Source organism: Octodon degus, unplaced genomic scaffold (assembly GCF_000260255.1).
Source record: "Octodon degus isolate 3935 unplaced genomic scaffold, OctDeg1.0 scaffold00070, whole genome shotgun sequence".
Classification (NCBI taxonomy): Eukaryota; Metazoa; Chordata; class Mammalia; order Rodentia; family Octodontidae; genus Octodon; species Octodon degus.
This window is the reverse complement of record NW_004524646.1, coordinates 8531021-8548016: the sequence shown is the minus strand read 5'-3', so window position 1 is coordinate 8548016 and position 16996 is coordinate 8531021. Positions and strand designations below refer to the sequence as shown.

The following is a 16996-nucleotide window of genomic DNA, read 5'->3' as shown; positions in this document are numbered from 1 at the left end:
GAGGTCTTCCAGGGAGGGTAGACCTCTATGTCACTCCACTCCTAAGGACACAATTAAGAGCCATGGGTCTGATACTAAGGGTGCCTTCTTTGGGTGCTCAAACAATGCAGCGTGAAGGCCCCTGGGCTCTCTTTTCTAAGATCGTCACTGTCCAGGGCTGAAGACCGCGAAAGGTGAGGATTTCAGTCCATGGAGCATAAAAGATGCCGGATAAAGGGATGGACGGATGAAGGATGCTTCAAGGTGACACCGCTCACATGGCCCACCTTTAAGTGAGAGGAACCGCATCTGCCATCTCCAAACATCTGGGTTTCCAGGTGGAAGCACTTGGGAAGCCCCTTAGAGAAGGCCTGGCCTGTGCCACCTGGGGTCGCAGGCGAGGGGTTAGTGCGTTGGGCGCGCGTGTGCCTGTGGGGCCCCGCCACTCACCTTCCCGATGTTTCCACTGCTGTATGTGTCCAGTAGGTTTATAAACACCCTCTGGATCCGCAGAACCTTCTCAGTCCTAGAAGCAACTTCTTCGTCCTCAGCCATGGCGGGCGGCAGCGTTGGTTGCTAAGGTGACAGAGTCAGGTCAGTTGTTAAGGAGGAGGGGCCGGGTCCCGGGTCCTGACGCGAGAGTGGGCGTGGCGCGAGGAGGTGGGCGTGTCCCGGCGTCCGGCGAGGCTGGAGGCAGAGCAGAGGCTGGGGTTCCAAGGGGGCTCCAGGGAGCACGTTTCCGTGAGTCCCTGCAAGTGCAGCCGGATCTCACTCTGCCTTCCTGCTGAATAGGTCCTGCGTGTGTCCCGGGCGTCTTGCCATCTCTGGCCCCTTTCACTTCTTGTTGCAAAACTCTGGAAGCACGTCCCAGGGTCCAGTTGATTCTGATGGCTAAAAGTATTGCATCTGATGAAAAGGCAAAGCCCGGAGGCCCACGCCTCTCCTGTGCTGAGGGAAGAGTTGAACTTCCGTGGCGGGTGGTGAGCCCAGGACCTCAGCTGCTGTCGGGCGGTTGCCATGGTTTCCCAGGCCCAGGACACTGTAGAGGTCCAGGTGTGCAGCCAGGCGCTGCTGGGACCTCAGCGCTCCGTGGGCTGCTGTGGCGGGGTGGGGCCACACGAGCCCTGAGATCCACCTACTCTTCAGAAAGGGATGCAGTTCAGGTTCTTCATCCCTTTTTCTGACGAGATTACTCTTGCTGAACTCAACCAGCGAATGTACAAACAGCGTTCAGCTTATTACTGGCCCTCGAAGGCTGTGGCCCAGTAGTAAGTTTAATGTTGTTTTATATATTCTGCAGTTAATATATGTTTGATTAGGTTGAGATATTTTAAAATATTAACTTGCTGAGTGTAAATATTTTTAATTTTTTGGATTTTTTTTGGAATAGGGTCTCCCGATGCAGTTCAGGCTGGCCGCAAACTTGCAGTGACCATTCTGACTCAGTCTCCAGAATCCTGGGATGATAGGCATGCATCACCACACTCCAGCTAAATGTCAGTATTTAACGTATGTAGGGTTTTTTGTTTTTTTTGTTTTTTTTGTTTTTGGCTCCTGGTCTTGTTTTTAAAAAAGTCTTGGTTGGCTTCCTCCACAGTGACCATCGAAGAACAGTAGCCACGACGCTCCACTGTCCCATGGTTGTGAGCCTCAACAAGGGCCACAAGGTGACTAAGAATATGAGCAAGCCAAGGCACAGCCGCAGTCGTGGACGCCTCACCAAACACACCAAGTTCATGCGGGACACGATCCGGGAGGTGTGCGGCTTCCCTTCGCAGAGAGCCATGGAGCTGTCCAAGGTCTCCAAGGACAAACACGCCCTCAAGTTCATCAAGAAAAGGGTGGGGACGCACATCCAGGTCAAGAGGAAGCGTGAGGAGCTGAGCAACGTGCTGGCTGCCATGAGGAAGGCAGCTGCCAAGGACTGAGCCCCTCTGGAATAAACCTTTGCAGAAAGTTAAAAAAAAAATCGGGTCCGGGGAGATGGCTCAGTGGAATAAGCGCTTCCCTGGCAAGCGCAAGGGCCTGAGTTCAATCCCCGGTTCTGCCAAAAAAAAAAAAAAAAAAAGAAAATCTTGGTTGCTTCAACACAATGGAAGGTGGCCCAGGATTTCCTTACAGTGTGTATGGGGGTGGGGGTGGGGAGCGGAGCTCTGGGGGTCAGGCCCTGACATCTGGCTTTGACAGCTCTGAACACCTGGAAACCACTGGGACTAACCTTTTAATCCTCGTAGGCTGAACCCTGGTGTAGACAGTACATATCAACACACTCCCTAGTGCTCTTCCCAAGTGGAGCTATGTGCTGTCCCAGCAAGGCTGAGGCCCCCTAGAGCGCTTGCGGGGTAGGCAGGCAACTGTGAATTTGTTATTACTTTGTTTTCTTTTTTTACACACAGGAACCTAATTAAACTTTCCTTGTTTTGATAGTTTGAAATTTTGCAAACTTGACTTTGGAGCAGTTTGCTCAGGGTACAAAAAAGTGCTACCAGTTTAAATGTGAACCTATTCATGAAGACTGCTGCAAAACTGGGGAGTAAATATAATTCAGCATTCTTTCAAATGACTTTAAATACCCTAAAATTTACTTGATTCTGTATTTTCAAATCTTTAGCTTCTTTCCATATTCCTAATTGGCAATTAAGTGTGGTAAACACTTTGAAAATTATTCTGCTACTCAACTACCAATGCTGTAACTTATCTTTGTTTCCTTCTTGCTTTTTGAGTCTTACTATGTAGTTGAGGCTGGCCTTGAACTTGCAGTGATCCTCCTGCCTCAGCATGTGGAGCGCTGGGATTACAGGTGTGTGCCACCACGGCCAACTTCATTTTTACTGTTGATTGGTAAGTGAGCTCACACTGTAGTTACAAAGGGTTTGCTTCCAGGTTTTGTTTGCCTGCCTGCCCATCCACCATTCATCCACCCACCCATCACGTTAGGAAAGATTTCTTGCTATAGCACTGGGGATGGAACCCACGTGCTAGGCAAACCCTCTACCATCTGAGCTTTATCTACAGCTCTCTACTAGCTAATTCTATTACACAAAGGAGGGATCTTTCCTGTTTTTTCCAAACCAGCCTACACACCAATGCACGGGAGAGCTTCTAACGTGCTGTGTGGAACCAGAAGACTCAGGTGGTTGCAACTCTACTGCTCTGTGGGCTGCCAACCAAGCCCCTCAATCTGCCCAAACATCAGTGATGTCATCCCTAAAATAGAGGGGTTGAAGGGAGAGTCCTAAAGCCGAGGCGGCACACTGCACTGGTATTTCCTACTCTTCTCTCTGAACACATGTTTCTGAATCCTGGCAAGTCAGTGTGAGCTGGAGGAAGCTAGTGACAAGGACACCACGAGCTGGTGGCTAGCCGTGTGAGAAGTGCAGTGACTGGGACGTGCAAGAGAGCGGGGAGGAGGTGTCACTATGGGAGGTGTCACACCACCTTGGAGCAGATGAGACTCAGCACGGCTTGGCTGCTCTGCTGGAGAGATGCTCTTCAGCTCACCTCCCTCGTCTACACGTTCCTCCTCCATCCTCTAATTTGGTAGGACGCTGGCAGGACCTGATGCGTGGGAAGCGTGAGCTCTCCTACAGAGCCACACCCCAGCCCTGCTTCCCCACAGATTAGTTACTACAAGGTAATGTAGAAACTGTGAAAAAAGTACAGGAAGATAAGAATTACCTATCACCCACGCAGGCCTAGTATTTCAGAATGCTATTTGACTTGACAGGAGATCTTTCAGAATTGTGCATATCCACTGCACAACTGCACTTTTCCACAATTTCAAATCATCGTATACTTTTCTTTCAAAAGGACATAACATAACTTATCACTCTTCAGAGCCCTGCTGGTTTTTCATCAGAGAAAATGAGTATCTTTGTAGTTCACCGAGTCACTTCCCTACGCTAGTGTAGCATCAGTTCAGAAGTTAATCTTTATGAAGATTCTAGCACCAGGATTTCCAGAAAGCTTTCATCAGTATGTTCTCCCACAGAAGGCAAAGTGCCCCTCCCTAAATCCTGGTGAAGTACTATATTTTATTTAAAATAGAAAGCACCAATTATTAGGTGATATGGCTCAATTATTTTTAAATTTTATGTTGCTGGTTGGGCAACTTTCACTTTTTCCCTATTTGAAATTGCTGGCTCTATTATTTGCCCATTATTTTTCTTACTTGTAAATTAGAGAATTTTTTTTCTTCTAGAAGGGAAATCCAGGGCTGGACAAATAGCTCAGCAGATAAAAGCATCTGCAAGCAGGCACAAGGGCCAGGGGATTCAATCCCCAGGTCTGCCATGCTGGCCCCACCCCTGGGAAGCACCGATACTGCAATTGAGACAGGGCGTGGTGGCGCGCGCCTGGAATCCCAGCTCTTGGGAGGCTGTAAACAGGAGAATCACTATGAATCTGATCTAGTAGTGAGACCCTGAACACCCTGTAGACCCTTCCCTAAAATTAAAAAAAAAAAGAAGGGAAATCCAGGCTCAATTTACCTAGTTAAATTCTTTAAACAGTACATCAGGGAAAATGGAGGTTTTAATGTCCAGGTTTCTCAGGTAAATACATGTTTTATGTAGTAATAAAAAGAGTAACTTTTTATCACCCTAAATTAGAATATAACCACACAGAACTAAAAAATGGAAACTATAGCGCTTGCAGTCAGTCATCTATCACAAAATGAACAACTTCAATTTTTAAAGATACAAGTGCTTTTTTCATATGTAAATGAGTAAACAATTTTATTCAAACTTTACAAATATCATTTACAGTGAGCCTGAGATTAATGAAGCATGAGAAAGTTCCACCTGGTTGGACTTCACTGCCCACATGTTAAGCATCTGCAAACAAAGCTGAAAGTGAACATAGTTACAAACATAAAGCATTCCAATGAAGCGCAGCAGTGGACAGCAATGCAAACCCAATTCTAGTTTGCTCTGGCCCCCCTGATCCATTTCCTCCTTTTCCCGAGCTGAGGACTGAACCCAGGGCCTTGCATGTCAGACAAACCCTCTCCACTGAGCTGCACTTCCAGCCCTCACGTGAGCTCAGAGCCTAAAATGTCTGTTTCCAAAAAATAATGAAAAGACCTGCAGATGACAAATTTATGAAGGTGTGTCTGGGTGTGTGGAATTTTAGTTCAGTATTTCTTTTCGGTGACAAGAAAACAACTCCTCAATCTTTATTGTTCAATATGCACTTGAAAACATGCAGCAGCATGGCCAAGTTTATTAGGTTTATAAATATCAGTACCTGTAATAAAATATAAAATACAGAGGATCTTTTTGTCAAAGAGGAAGTCTCTGAATACTTCACTCATCCTTTGGTTTGAAACCCACACTGCACACTCACAGTACACTGCACAAGGAACAGGAGACGGAGGCAGTCCGTCTGTGGGGAGGGTCCTGGGGAATACCAAAGCCTCACGCCGTAGAAAGTAACGTGGGAGCAAAAATACTTTCTGCATATACACTGTACAGTATGTAAACAGACATTCAGAGTAAGAACCAACATAGGCCACGATACTGTTTTCTAGGAAACCAGAATCTTCTTTCTTTGCATCACACACACTGAGGGTGCTTGTGTGGAGGATGGGGCCTGGTCCTGTACTTGCTTATGTGCTTAGGTATCTTGGAATTGAGTAATTATTACATTCATTTGCTAACAGTTTGTTCTCTGCTTAGTTGGCTGGTTGTGGCAAACAAGGAACATGTAACTGTTTCTGTCCCTGTCTTTCATTTAACACTAAATCATTTGCAAGTCATTCACTTTTCAGTCTGCATTTGTAATATAAAGATGAGGTGAAGCAGTGAATTTCAAAATTTGTGCAGGAGAAACCAGTTGACAGTTTGTTTCCAATAAGGCTAGTACCAGAATAATCACTACGAAGTCAGTCCAAGCTAGCAGCAAACCCCTGATTTAGCAGGCTGAGTCCCAGTTTGAAGTTAGGCAATTCTAATTCCTATTTTACTGTGCAAATCTAGAATTTCCTATGATAAAGAGAGTGCTGGCAGCATCGAAGCCCTGTAATAAGAGAATGAAATACTGATTAGGTTCGGAAATGCAGAGAATTCCTATGAAGAAATTTAGATGTCTCAATGATGGTATCATAGCAATGGCCTCAGACTTCCCTTAATGAAGCAGAAACGAATTCAATTCGTTAGTCAGTGATGTTCTGAGTCAAAAGCCTAAATGTGAAGCAAGTGGCAAGCACACAAAATCAAAGATGCATTTTCTACTATGAGTGTGTGCAACAATTTCACGCTTTCCGCCACGTTCTGTACCAGCAGCAGTGCCCCCTAAGGGGAAGGTGTAGTCAGGACTGTCCATCCCTTTTCAGAGCTTCCAGTCTCTGCAGGAGCGCATTCCCAAACGCCTCCCGGTAGGCTGGGCTGAGCGTGTCCAACAACGAGTAGACGGTTTCGTGGTAGGGTGTCTGCAGAGGCTCCTCCACCTGGTCGAACGCGTACCCCACCACCTGCGGGGAGAAAGCAACAGTGAGCCAGCAGTTCTCAAGCAGAGCACAGCGGGCCCGTTCTCCACCACCTGTAGCTAAGCAATTCCTGTAATACAGGAACACCACCAGCAAAAGGCTCTCAGTAGAATTTTTTGCAAAATTTAAGAGGTTTAAATTACTCATTTCTAAAAGCTCTTAAAAAGACTCAATAGAAATTTAAAATTTATACAAAACAGTATTTCATTTTCCAATTCCAAAACATACTTCTATTTTTTTTAATTCTATTTAATTATAGATGCACTCAGGGTCTACTACATTAAATGTTACAATAGATAATGTAATATTAGTTCATAATTTTTAGCAGTAAAGATTTTGTTCTTAAGAAATTCTAGAAATTGTTCCTGGAAATTTAATTTTAACAATTATTTTTAATAGGTAATAGTTTCACTTATATTTAGTAATTATTTATTAGTTTTAGTAGCTACTTAGCTTTATAATTAGTAATGTTAAGGGCCACTTTCACCTAATAATAACAAACAATCCATGGCATAAGAGGGAATGTTACTCTGTGATTCTTTTTTTCCCTTTAAATGTAACTAAAGCTTTTATTTCTAACAAGATTATCAGATATATCATGGTCACCAGTATAGTACAGGGCAAAATTTTTTATTGATTCAACTAAAGCTCATAAATCTCCTGTAGAAATTCTACATTTTAATCACTACTAATTTATTTTTTTTTTCCGGTACTGGGGACAGAACCAGGGCCCGGCACACGCTACACAAGCACTTTACTGCTGAGCTATGGCCCCAGTTCAGTGACTTCTACTTAAGCCACTGAAAATCCAAGTTCATGTTAGAAATAGAAGCTGAATACTTCTTTTTCAATGAAAAGCGGAGGCAGACACCTAAGGAGAACGAGTCCACCTCTTCAGCTCCAATGCTGCTCCAGCACGCTGCGGGGTGGTACACTGCTGTCTGTCCCTCTCTTTTCCCTGCACTGTGATCTTCCTGGTGGACAGCGATCACATCTTAGTCATGGCTTCATTTCCGACTGCTGACACAGGACAGCTGCTCAATAAATGTTAAATCAATCAAACTGAAAGACAAATGTTTGAGCACCTATTACACGCCAGGTCTGACGTCTGAACCAAGTCTTTTTAGATCATTTATTTCTACAACCATCCCCCAAATCCTTTTTAGTTTCTTAGTTCTAAGTTATAAAGAAGCAGGGACTCAGAGAGACTGACTCACCCCAGATCACTTACATTTCAGACTTCTGACTCTACCAGACCTGAGCCATCTGAGAATTAACCAATGTAAGGCAGGATAAATTTACCTTGTCACTTAGCTCTAAATTTAATTTCTACTTAAGATACCCTACAGCTCTTTAGTGTAAATTAGGGGTTTCTGAAAGGAGTGCATAAAAATTGGTGAATCCAAGTAAGAGTCCTAAAGCTAAGCAGCCACCTAAGTGGCCACCAGGAAGGACCAGGAGCAATGAAGGTGTTGGCTTTAAACCTGCTTTTTCAAGGAACACGCAGCACCTACGACCCATCTGGACTGAAGGAAGCCAGTGAAATCCATGTACTATTCAACACAATATTACGTGACATTTACAGTTACTTATTTAGGCTTTGCTCTTTACCTTATGATTATACAAAGAAAAGTCATGTATCTTTGACGGAGACTAATGACTGGTTAGTAAGTTAAAACGATTTTCTAATAGCTATCTCTTTGCTCAGTAATTCATAATGTGTTCGTGCTTTTTAAAGTTGCTCACAGGTGTTGCTTTCTATTATTATAAGCTAAGATTCTGGTTTAAAGGATACAGAAAGGCAACTCTGCCTAGAGAAGTACACTTGTAATAAGAAATACCCACCAGGGGCACGTCCGCGGGGCACTGCTGGGAATCTTGCGGTGCAATGTTTTGCTCAGATTTAATTGTAATCTGACAGCTGGGAAGCAGGAGCCACACATGCGTCTCATTTTAACAGAAGAGACGCGTGTGTGGTGCGAGACACACAAAGACTGCGGACTGCAAAGACTGCAGCGTGTGGGTTACAGAGAACGTGACCTGCTGGACACATCTAGCTTCAGATGAGAATTTCTGTGGGTGATGATTAAGCGTGTAACACCTTGACAATGAGATTTTTTTTTTTGATCTGAAAAACTTCAATTCCCCCAGCTGACCAAAACGAGTTAGGCACGAGGGTGAGCCAGGAGAGTCAGGCAAGTTTGGGGTCAGCCTGGACTACACAGTGAGACTCTGCCACAAGCAAACCCCAAATAAACAAAAACTTGCAGTTTTCTTTAAATAAATTTTGGAAGCTCCCTAATATCTAGTTTTTATTTAAGACTCGTGCAGCACCCCTTTTTCCCCCACCCTTTTTAGCAAAGTGGCAGAGATTTCTTTTTCCTAAGAAGAAAAGTGAGTTACCCGAAGCCCTGCCTCCGTGAGCTCCAGGCAGTATCTGTTCCTTTCCTTAGTCTCCACATTGATGTAGGCCACGTCATCTGCACAGCGCAGGCTTTTTGAGACAAACATGTTCTTGACGGCGAAGAGAACATCGTTTACCACGGCTTCCGCTTCCAGTCTCATGTCTTTTACATCAGTTCCTTCAAAGCCATTGAGCTCCGATCCTTCTTCAAATCCTGACATATTGCTTAGCTCCATGGGATTATAGTCTGTTTCCATTCTGCAAAAAAATTGGTACATGTTTTTAATGGAAGGCTATAAAAAATCTTGCTTGGTTAAGAGAGCTGTGCTTTAGCTGGGTGTGGCATTTTTGTCATCCCAGCGCTCGGGAGGCCGAGGCAGGAGGATCACTGCAAGTTCAATGTCAGCTTAGGTTACATAGTGAATTCAAGGCCAACCTGGATTACATGGTGAGACCCACCAAAACAGCTATTCTTTATGACTGCTTAGTGTAAAGCAAACTTGCTAGCAATTTTTTTTTTTTTTGGGGGGGGATACTGTCTAAACAATTGCCAGTAGTTTTACAGCAAAAATATAGGTATCTCTGGGTTTTTTTTTTTTAAAAAAAGGATCTTATTATCCACTGCCAGAAAGTTAATTCTCACTAATAAGTATTTATATTATTGTTTTTTAGCTCCGTTAGCCAACGACTCAGTCAAAGACTTAGTTTTATTTTATTCTTATTTTTTGTATTTTAGGGAAGGGTCTACAGGGTCTCACTACTAGATCAGACTCATAGTGATCTGCCTGTTACAGCCTCCCAAGAGCTGGGATTATAGGCGTGTGCCACCATGCCCAGTGTCAGTTGCTGTCTCAGTGCACCCCAGGGGCAGGGCTGGCAGGGCAGGCCCGGGGATCAAACCCCCAGCCCCTGCACCTGATTGCAGGTGCTTTAATCCACTGAGCTATTTAGCTTAGTTTTCAATGTAACTATTTCTCTTGCATAGATCTGCAGACTTGGAAATGTTGAGTTTAAGGACAATGACACCTCTTTAACAGCTTCCTTTCCAAATTCACCCTTCAGAAAGACTTTGCGTACCTCTTCCCCCAGCACAGGAGAAATATATTCTTCACGTACTCTGCAATGCCTTAATTAAGTTTACTGGCATGTTTTAGCTATATGTAATGATCATGTATTTTTGATCTTTTGCCAGTTTGAGATGCAAAAGACAAGAGTTCATCATTTTATATGTATTTGAGTAAACATCTTTTTGTATGTTTATAGGATATTTTCACTTCTGAGATCGTATAGCCATAAAAAGCAAAAAGGGAAACAAACCCAGCTTATCTGAAATCAGAGTTCAAGTTCTTACATTGCTCTCAGAAACTCCTTTTATACCTCTAGACTTGGAATTCTATGTAAGAAAGCCTTCCCTTTCTCAGGATTGCATTTTCAAAATCCCCGAGTTGTCTTATAAATCCTCATTCCATTTGTGTTTAAGTCTCTGATCCGTCTAGAATTCCTTTCTTGTAGCTTCATTTTCCAAATGGATAGCCTACTACCCTAATACAATTTACTACACAACGCACTTTTTCTCCACTTACTTGAACTGGCACAACTATTATATTTCCAAAAATATTACTTGTCATGCTCACTTGAGCCTCTACTTCTGCCAGGCTACCATGAGTTCTGGCATTTCTTCTGTGACTGCGGACACAAAGGATTTTCCTGACAATGAGCACTGCTGTAATTGGCAATGTGCAGAGGAAACAAGCTAATAAATGTGAACCGCACTGGAATGGCAAAAGGGCTTTAGTGGACAGATAATGTCCCTTCCCGGCAGGTTTTAGAAATAAACTGCGGTTTTCACTCCTAATAGGGATGAAGGATCTGCTGTCTGGACACAGCGTGGCCCCCCGTTCAGCCACAGATTAAACTGCCACTCTCTTCCTATCTACCTGGGCTCAAGGCCTAGCTCCCCTCTTTCAGCAGCTGAGGAGTTCAGATTAGATTAGCAACACTCTTCCTCAGAGGAGCCTCAGAACCGTTTTTTCTGACAGCGTAGACAGCTTGTATTTAATACCATGCATCTGTTCCATTCTGCATTCTACTTTGTTTTCTAACGTGCCCTTTTTACATAATGTTCAAAATACTTCATTATTAAAGCATTCTACACATTTTAGCTATTAAATATTGCAACATATTTTTTGTTGGCTGATTCTTGGTTATTAATATTCTCTCACTGGATACCCAGATTTTTTTCCTTGGTGGCGGGGGTGGGGGGCACGGCTCAGCGTTCCTTTCCACACTGAGGAAAGCACAAAGCCGCAGGCCGGGTCAGCTCCGGCCCTGCTCACAGCTCCGGGAGCTCTTCCTGCCCTGGGATTCAGAACAGCTCAGTGGTAGCACTCATCCCTGGCTGTGCCCAGAGTCATCTTGAGAGGGGGACACTAGCCCAAGGATGACACTGACAGCGGGGAAGAGAACAGAGCCAACAAGGTCACAAGGAAGCACGGGCCAAGCCCGTCCTGGCTTCCAACCCTCGTACTTCTCAGTTACCAGGGGCAATGAATCCCCATTACTTTCCTGGCGGCAGAAAGCATCTTGACCACGGAATCCACCTAAAATGAAGAGCAGTGACTGTTCTAGTGCTGTAACCACTTTAGAGGTTGAAAGGGATTAAACTAAATACAGAACTCCATGCCAATGATGGATATTTTTGTGCTGGCTGTGTAGAAAGTGCTGAAGAGAACCTTTACAAAATGCATCAATATGTGCCCGGATGAGTTGCCTACTGCTGCTATAACAAATTACCAGAAGCTTAAGGTAGCACACGACTTAGCGTCTTACAGTTCTGGAGATGCAAAGGCTAAGATCATTGTGTCTATAGTGCTGTGCTCCTTCTGGGAGCTTTGGAGAATCTACTTTCTTGTCATCTCTATAGCTTTCAGAGGCCACCCCAGTTCTTTGGCTTATGGTTCCTTCCACATCTCCAAAAACACCGCTTCAACAAGTAGCTCTGTGGCCACATGCTCTTTCCTGCCTCTTGCCATCTCTTCAGTCTTCCTGTAGCCCCTGGGATTACCTTGAGCACACCTGCACCCAATCCACAGTAATCTCCAGTCCCACGCTGGCTCAGAGCCACACCCGCACAGTACCTTTTGCAGTGTAAGGCAACAAGTGCACAGGTTCCTGGGGTTAGAATACAGACACCTCCAAGGGGCCATTACTCCACAGAAAAGGGCTTTCTTTTCATGCCCCTCCCTTTTAGGGAGTCACAACCTAGTTTTAATAAACACACTGGACAGGGAATGTAAGGTGCTAGGCAGTTTACTCCAAGGAGGGCAGCACCCACCAAGCTCCCAGCCTCTCTGGAAAGGCTCCAGGGCCTTCTAATCTCTAGCACCAGCATCACAATTCTAGCAAAAGGCCCTGGGGACGCACTGGTAATCCAACCAAAGGCACCGCCTCAAGGGTGCAAGGATGGCAAGCAGCCCATCTAATCAGATCCTCTCTCCAAGGACCTGAAAAGAGCCAAGAGACACGAAGTCAGCTGGTATCTTGGTCCACTTTCTGCAGCTGAAACAAATACTGACAACTAGGAACTTTATAAAGATGAGATGTTTATCTTGCAAAGCTGAAAGTTCAAGACAGGCCAGCCCAGTCAGTGTGGCAGATGGCATCATGGTGAAATGCAGGCAAGAGGGAGAGACCCCATGGTGAGACACGAAACTAGAGACCCAGGAGCCAGGCCTGTTCTTGCATGACAGCTCACTTGTGAGAATGAACCTGTGTCTCAAGAGAACTGTGCCAATTACTTCCTAGGGCAGCACCCTCCAAAGACCGCACCTCCTAGAGGTGCTGCTATAGCTTGGGGAGCAGGAGTGGTGCTGAGACAGGGTCTTACTATGTAGCCCAGGCTGTCCTTGAATTCACCGTGATCCTCCCACCTCAGCCTGCCGAGTGCTGGGATCACAGGTGTGCGCCACCACACTTGGCTCTACTGTAGCTCTGCAACACCACTGCACTGAGCACCAAGTTTCTTGTACATGGGATTTTGGGGGAGGGACACACTCAAAACACAGCAGCTGGTGATGACAGGAGTGAAAGGAGCAGCGCAAGGAGCAACAGGAAAGCAGCTGCTACGTTATGAACCCTGATGAGTCTAAGCCTTCTGAGCAGACACCTTACTATACGTATTCACAGAGCACATACACTCAGCCACAGCTTAAATCGGTACAAGTATGCTGAATATGTGAACAGGATAAGGGAATAAGCAAGGCAGCCCCCTGGAGTTTTATTCATATTTGATTTTAACAGGTGTGCCCTGGGAGGGGGCAGCTTCCTGCTGTCCTCTTTCTTCTCTGGGGAGCCCATACCATGGAGGAAGAGGACAGGTTCTCCAGAACAGAGCACGAGCTCTGCTCTGTGGTTATAGGAATGGTGACTCATCAAGGTGGAGAGGGTAAAAATTCCAGGCTTCCTTTTCTGTAGGCTAAATGATGTCTCTTCACGTAAGAAATGCTTTTTTAAAAAAGATTTATTTATTTGGCATAGGGTCTCGCTATGCAGCTCAGACTCACAGTGAGCCTCCTGTCTCAGCCTCCCCAGCGCTACAATTACAGGTGTGTACCACCATATCTGGTTTCAGTGGCCAGCATGGTGCAGGGCCAGTACAACATTCAGCACAGAGGATCGAACCCTGGTTCTTGCGCTTGCCAGGCAGGCACTTCAGACTGCCGAGCTATCGAGAACTTCCTTACGGCAGGGAGACAGCTCAGCAGCCTAAGCGCCTGCCTAGCAAGCACAAGGGCCTCAGCTCGATCCCCAGTACAAAAAAAAAAAGGAAAAAAACAAAACAAAACCAGAAGAACGCTTTACGGTCAGAACTTTCTGTGATTTTCATCAGCCACATTAGCCACACACAGTTATTAAATGCCTCAAGTCTGGCCAGTGTAAGAGGCAACGGATTAAAAATTTTACTTAATTTTCATTTATTAAAATATTGAATACATATAAATAATACAACTGATGAAGTGAGTTCACATCAGGGTTGAAACAAATCTGCAGATTTAAAGGCTATGAACTACCCTTTTACAAGTAGCAAAATTTTGAAACTTAGAAACACTTGAATCCTGACTCTTCTATGGGGGAAATCAGCCAGTGGGGTTTGGAACAGTAAACATAAACAAACTACTTGCTTATATTGTATTTGTATCTATCTCTGGGCCTTACCCATGCTAGGCAAGTGAGCTACACCTCTAGCCTCCCAGTTTTGTCTATTTAGACACAATATTTACTAATACTATTTCATTTTTTTTTAATTTTTTTTTTATTTTTTTTATTTTTTTTTATTTTTATTTTTTTATTTATTTATTAGAGAGAGAGAGAGAGAGAGAGAGAGAGAGAGAGAGAGAGAGAGAGAGTGGCCAGCTCAGCCCACCAGGGGGCGGGGCGGGCTGGCATGTGGTGCTGGGGGATCGAACCGCGGTCCCTGATGCTTTGCTAAGCTTGTTCTAAGTAGGTGCTTTAGACCACTGACCCATCTCTCCAGCCCTAATACTATTTCATAACACATTGTATACTTCAGCATTTTTTTGTGAATGCTAGACTACGAATTAAGGACATGCAGTGTGGCACACGCCTATACCCCCGGCACATGGGACACTGAGGCAGGATTGTCGTGGGCTTGAGGCCAGCTGGGGCTACAAAGGGAGCTCAAGGCCAGCCTGAACTGCATAGCAAGACTCTGTCTCAAAAAAGCTGGGAAAAAAGAAAAAAAAAGTCAAGTCATGCAGTGGTAGCTTATAGTTTCACTTAGAAAGTAAGGCAGGTGTGTGAAATAGTTAAGCCATAAACATTAATTACAACCAAAGGAATGCACTTACTCGTGAATGGCTAATGATTAGAGAAAATATGGCTATGCCTTGGTCATACTACAAACTATCATTAAGCATGCATGAACTTGCCCTGGCCAAGTAACTTCATCATGGTGTTGTTTCAAGCCCCGACAGTCCACAATCTGTCACGTGGTTGCTGACTGCACTCGATGCACTGAATAGTTCGGCCAAAAGTGGTCTGACATGAACCTGGTAAGAGTGAAGGGCAGCAAGTCTTAGGAGTTGTGGTGGATTCTTCACAGGGCACAAAGTGTAGGCAGCAGAGGGTGTGGACAGTGTGGCGAGGACTGTTAAGAGCAGCCCACCTGAACTGTAAGAGAACTGTCAGATGACAGGAAGTGCCGCCCAGCTCGCTCCAAGGGGATAATCTGATCTTGATATAATAGGCTCCTCTGAGGACTTGAAAAGGGAAGTAATAATGTCTTTATATTTGAAGTGGTTTTAGTTTGGTCCTTTTTAAAAAAAAATCCAATCTGGTAACCTGTGCCTATTTTTATTTTTATGCATTTAGTACAGGGTCTGCAGGGTCTCACTATGTAGATCAGACCTGTAATGATCCTCCTGTTTTCAACCTCCCAAGTGCTGGGATTACAGGTGTGTGTCACCATGCCCAGTCTACCTGTGCCTTTTGAATGGGGGTGTTTAGACTATTTGTTTTTGTTACAATTACTGTAATCAGCATAGTTATTTTATATTTAATCCCAGTTACTGCTATGGTTTAGATCTAGAATGTCCCCAATTGCCTCATGCACTTAGAAGAGTTTTGGAAGGCGAGTGGCTCCTGGGGTGCTGTAGCTATCTCTGGGATAGACAGTCCACAGATTAGAGTACCTAAGTGTGCTGTTAGGAAGAGGAGGCTGAGGGAAAGAAGCCTGGTGGGGTGTGCCTCCGCTGCCCTGGAGCTACCCCGCCACGGGCTGAAACTCCCAAACCATGTGCCAAATAAAACATCTTTTCCCATTAGGGTGTGGGTGCTGGGTACTGGGTCTCAGTGATAAGTGACTAATACTTTTTTTTTTTTTATTTTTTTTATTTTAGGGAAGGGTCTACAGGGTGTTCAGGGTCTCACTACTAGACCAGACTCATAGTGATCCACTTGTTTACAGCCTCTAAACAGCTGGATTACAGGCGTGTGCCACCATACCCAGTCTCAATGTCTCAGTGCACCCCGGGGGCGGGACCAGCAAGGCAGGCTGAACCCCTGGCCCCTGTGCGCCTGCTTGTAGTCGCTTTAATCTGCTGAGCTATTAGGCCAGCCCATAAGTGACTAATTGTACTGCAGCACTTGTCCCTTTGGGCTGACCTTTGTCAACAGATACGAGCTGTATCATGTTTTGCTTGAAGAGTTTCCTTCAACATTTCCTGCAGCGTAGGTTTGGTGGTGAGTTCTTTCAGCTCTGGTACTTCTAGTTCACCTTCATTTTTGTGACACATTTTTCTGGGCATAGAACCCTTGGTTGAGCCCTCAGGTTTTGTCTTCTAAGTCTTATAAATGTTCCTTATATAATCATCCTGTCTGTACTGCTTCTCACGAGATAATCTGGTGTCACTTCCTGATAAACTTTGTTCAGGTCTCTTTTGCTTGGGATTTGTTTAGATTCTTGCACCTCTGAGTTTATAGTTTTTCTCTCTCGTTTAAATCTTCTACGTTCCTGATTACTTTGTGTGATCTTTTCTGTAGCTTTTGTTACGTATAAGTTATGAGTTTCTGAATGCTCCATCTACCGTTTAACTGGTATTTCTCAGGCAGTTTCAAGAGTTTTTTTTTTCCCTGTGTGCTATAGTCTGCTGCTTTGCATGCCTGGCGAAATTTTTTAAAAACATATTTTAATAAAATAATGTCAAGATACATTTAGTTCAACATTTTATACAAACTGAAGCAAAATCAAAAATGTAGCCAATCTCAACACTTATGCCCGGTGATTTCTTACCGGATGCCTGACGTTCTGAATCTGGGGCTGGCTGTCTCTACTCCCGTCACTAAGCATTGTCCTGGGAAGCAGCTGTCGGCAAACAGCTTCATCCTTCTGCGTCTTGCTTTTCATCTTTTTTCCAAAAGGTATTAAGGCTCCCTTTAACTTTTACTGGTTAACTTTGCTCCAGGAGAAAGACAAAAACTCTTCTCAGTATTCTACCCAGCGTCCCATGAATTATGAGGTTTTCAATTCTGTGCCAGCGGAAAAGGAACTAGTAGTGGCCTCGTTTTAGCTAAGAAAATCGTTTCCGGGGCCGGGGAGATCGCTCAGT

The 16996-nt window shown here is 44.6% G+C and overlaps 2 protein-coding genes across 6 annotated transcripts in view; both read right to left on the bottom strand.

The window, feature by feature from the left end:
• Positions 1 to 567, bottom strand: part of Ak7 (adenylate kinase 7) — a 59451-nt gene extending 58884 nt beyond the window's left edge. For all 4 annotated transcript variants that reach the window (XM_023719665.1, XM_023719666.1, XM_023719667.1 and 1 more), the window contains exon 1: positions 430 to 567. In XM_023719665.1, coding sequence (XP_023575433.1) covers positions 430 to 534 — 105 coding nt within the window. In that variant the 5' untranslated portion in view covers positions 535 to 567. The remainder of the gene's footprint in view (positions 1 to 429) is intronic.
• A 4077-nt stretch (positions 568 to 4644) lies between these two features.
• Positions 4645 to 16996, bottom strand: part of Gskip (GSK3B interacting protein) — a 21186-nt gene continuing 8834 nt past the window's right edge. For both annotated transcript variants that reach the window (XM_023719698.1, XM_004635181.2), the window contains 2 exons: positions 8870 to 9128; positions 4645 to 6451 (listed from right to left, as the gene is read on the bottom strand). In XM_023719698.1, the coding sequence (XP_023575466.1) occupies positions 6290 to 6451; positions 8870 to 9127 (420 nt within the window). In that variant the 5' untranslated portion in view covers position 9128 and the 3' untranslated portion in view covers positions 4645 to 6289. The remainder of the gene's footprint in view (positions 6452 to 8869; positions 9129 to 16996) is intronic.